Raw genomic sequence first — 2,048 nt, 5'->3', positions numbered from 1 at the left:
CACCCGCTCTCCATGTCAGGCTGCCAGTGCCATCCCCAGGGGATGGTGTCGGATGGGACCCAGTGCGACCCCGTCAGTGGCAACTGCTTCTGCAAGCGCTTGGTGACCGGCCGAAGCTGTGACCAGTGCCTGGTGAGTGCCGGCCCCACGGGCAGCGCCGCCCCACGGCATCAGCCCCAGGCTGCTGCCTCAGCTCCTCAGGGTGTGTCACTGGCTGGGGGTGCCTGAGGGCTGCTCCACTGGACCCCCTTCCTGGGGCTTATACACCCTTAACCCACCCCCTAGACACTTGAGTAACACAGGGGAAACTGAGGCACACCCACAGTATTCCGTCACACCAGGGGGCAGGGGCTAGGCCGACTGGGTGGGGCTGGGCAGGGGTCAGGCGGGTCGGGTTGGGCGGGGCCTGGCGGGTCGGGCCCAGCTGAGTAGGGGTCAGGCGGGTGGGGCAGGGCCGGGCAGGGGTCGGGCGGACTGGTCACTAACGCAATCTCTGTCCCCAGCCCGAACACTGGGCTCTCAGCCACGACCTGCTCGGCTGCCGCTCATGTGACTGCGACGTGGGAGGTGCCCACAACAACCAGTGAGTGGGTGCTGGGCCTGGGGCCCACGGCCTCACCCATGGACCCGTGGGGCTGGGGAGCTGCTCACGGGCGGGTCAGGGCCACTCTGCGGGGCGGTGGGGGTCACACCCTTATCTGTGGGCAGCAGGGCCCGGCGCTCCCGCTCTGACGCCGCTCTGCTGCCAGGTGTGCCGCCGAGACGGGGCAGTGCCACTGCCGCAGCCACATGGTGGGCCGGACGTGCAGCCAGGTGGAGCCCGGCTTCTACCTCTCCCGCCTGGACCACTGCACCTACGAGGCGGAGGAGGCCCGGCTGCGCCAGGTGAGGCGGGCGAGCCCCGGCGTTCTGCCGCCAGCGCACGGGGTGGGGCTGGGCCTGCCCGGGGAGGGCCCCCTGGGGAAACCTGGGCTGGGGGGGCGAGCCCCCAGCAGCACCCGCAACATCTGGGCCAGGGATCCAGAGCCCTGGGAGCCGTGGGATTGGGACTCCGGCTGTCTCTGAGCCCAGCTCCCAGGCCGGCCTGGGGCCCAGCCCTGCCCTGCCCCCGGCTGCGCCCGCTCAGCACTCAGCAGCCAGCGGGGAGAGCGGGGCCAGGCTGGGCCCCCTGGAGAGTGGCGGGAGGAGGGGCCATTCCTGACGGCTCCTTCGCGGCAGGGCGTGGTGGTGGAGCGGGCGCAGCCCACGGACCGGCCAGCCACGTGGACGGGGGCAGGGTTTGCCCACGTGCCAGAGGGCGGGGCCGTGGAGTTCCTGATCAGCGACGTGCCCGCCTCCATGGAGTACGACGTGGTGATCCGCTACGAGCCCCAGGTGAGCCCCGGGCCACTGCCCCCCCCCCCGGCTCCCGCCCGCCGCCCCCGCCCCCCCCCCCCCCCCCCCCCGTGGGTTCCTGCCTGCAGCCCTGGGCCAGCCCTGCCTCCCCCTGGCTCCTCCCTCCGGCCCGAGGCCCGTACCAGCTGCCCGCTCTGACTGGCCTCTCCCGGCTCTCAGCTCCCGGAGCCGTGGGAGGAGGTGAAGCTGTGGGTGCTGCGCCCCGGGCCCATCCCCACCGGCAGCCCCTGTGGGAACACCATCCCTGCTGACGACCGGCTGGCCACGGCGCTGCCGCCCAGGGCCAGGTGAGCGGGTGGGCGGGGTGCCCGGGGGAGGAGGGGGTGGGGTTGGGGTTGCCCCTGGTGCTGGGGCCAGGCACGGGGGAGGAATGAGCCTGGGGGGCGCTGGAGTGGGGGGTGCCCCCATCCCGGGGCTATGCTGAGGCCAGCTGAGCCGTGGCTCCCATTCCCGCAGGTACGTGCTCCTGCCCCAGCCCGTCTGCCTGGAGCGCGGCGTCAGCTACACCCTGCGCCTGGAGCTCACCCGCTACACGTCCCGCCAGGCGGTGCCCGGTGCCAGTGTCCTGCTCGACTCGGTGAGCCCGCGGAGCTGGGGGGGCCAGGCTGGGCCTGGCTGACAGGCCAGGGGGATGGGGCCACGGCGGCTGTGGG

At 73.2% G+C, this 2,048-nt stretch overlaps 1 protein-coding gene across 1 annotated transcript; it reads left to right on the top strand.

The window, feature by feature from the left end:
* The first annotated feature begins 490 nt into the window (after positions 1 to 490).
* LOC112122095 (laminin subunit beta-1-like) lies at positions 491 to 2,033 on the top strand. The gene is made up of 5 exons (XM_029913981.1): positions 491 to 583; positions 750 to 885; positions 1,219 to 1,374; positions 1,555 to 1,682; positions 1,852 to 2,033. Exons 2-5 carry the CDS (start codon positions 790 to 792, stop codon positions 2,012 to 2,014), a joined length of 543 nt encoding a protein of 180 aa, XP_029769841.1. The 5' UTR covers positions 491 to 583; positions 750 to 789; the 3' UTR covers positions 2,015 to 2,033.
* Positions 2,034 to 2,048: the final 15 nt, after the last annotated feature.

The sequence above is a fragment of the Terrapene carolina genome, unplaced genomic scaffold (assembly GCF_002925995.2).
Source record: "Terrapene carolina triunguis isolate 2854851 unplaced genomic scaffold, T_m_triunguis-2.0 Scaffold22255, whole genome shotgun sequence".
In the NCBI taxonomy this organism is placed as follows: domain Eukaryota; kingdom Metazoa; phylum Chordata; order Testudines; family Emydidae; genus Terrapene; species Terrapene triunguis.
Note: the sequence above shows the minus strand (reverse complement) of the source record. Positions and strands in the feature narration are given on the sequence as shown.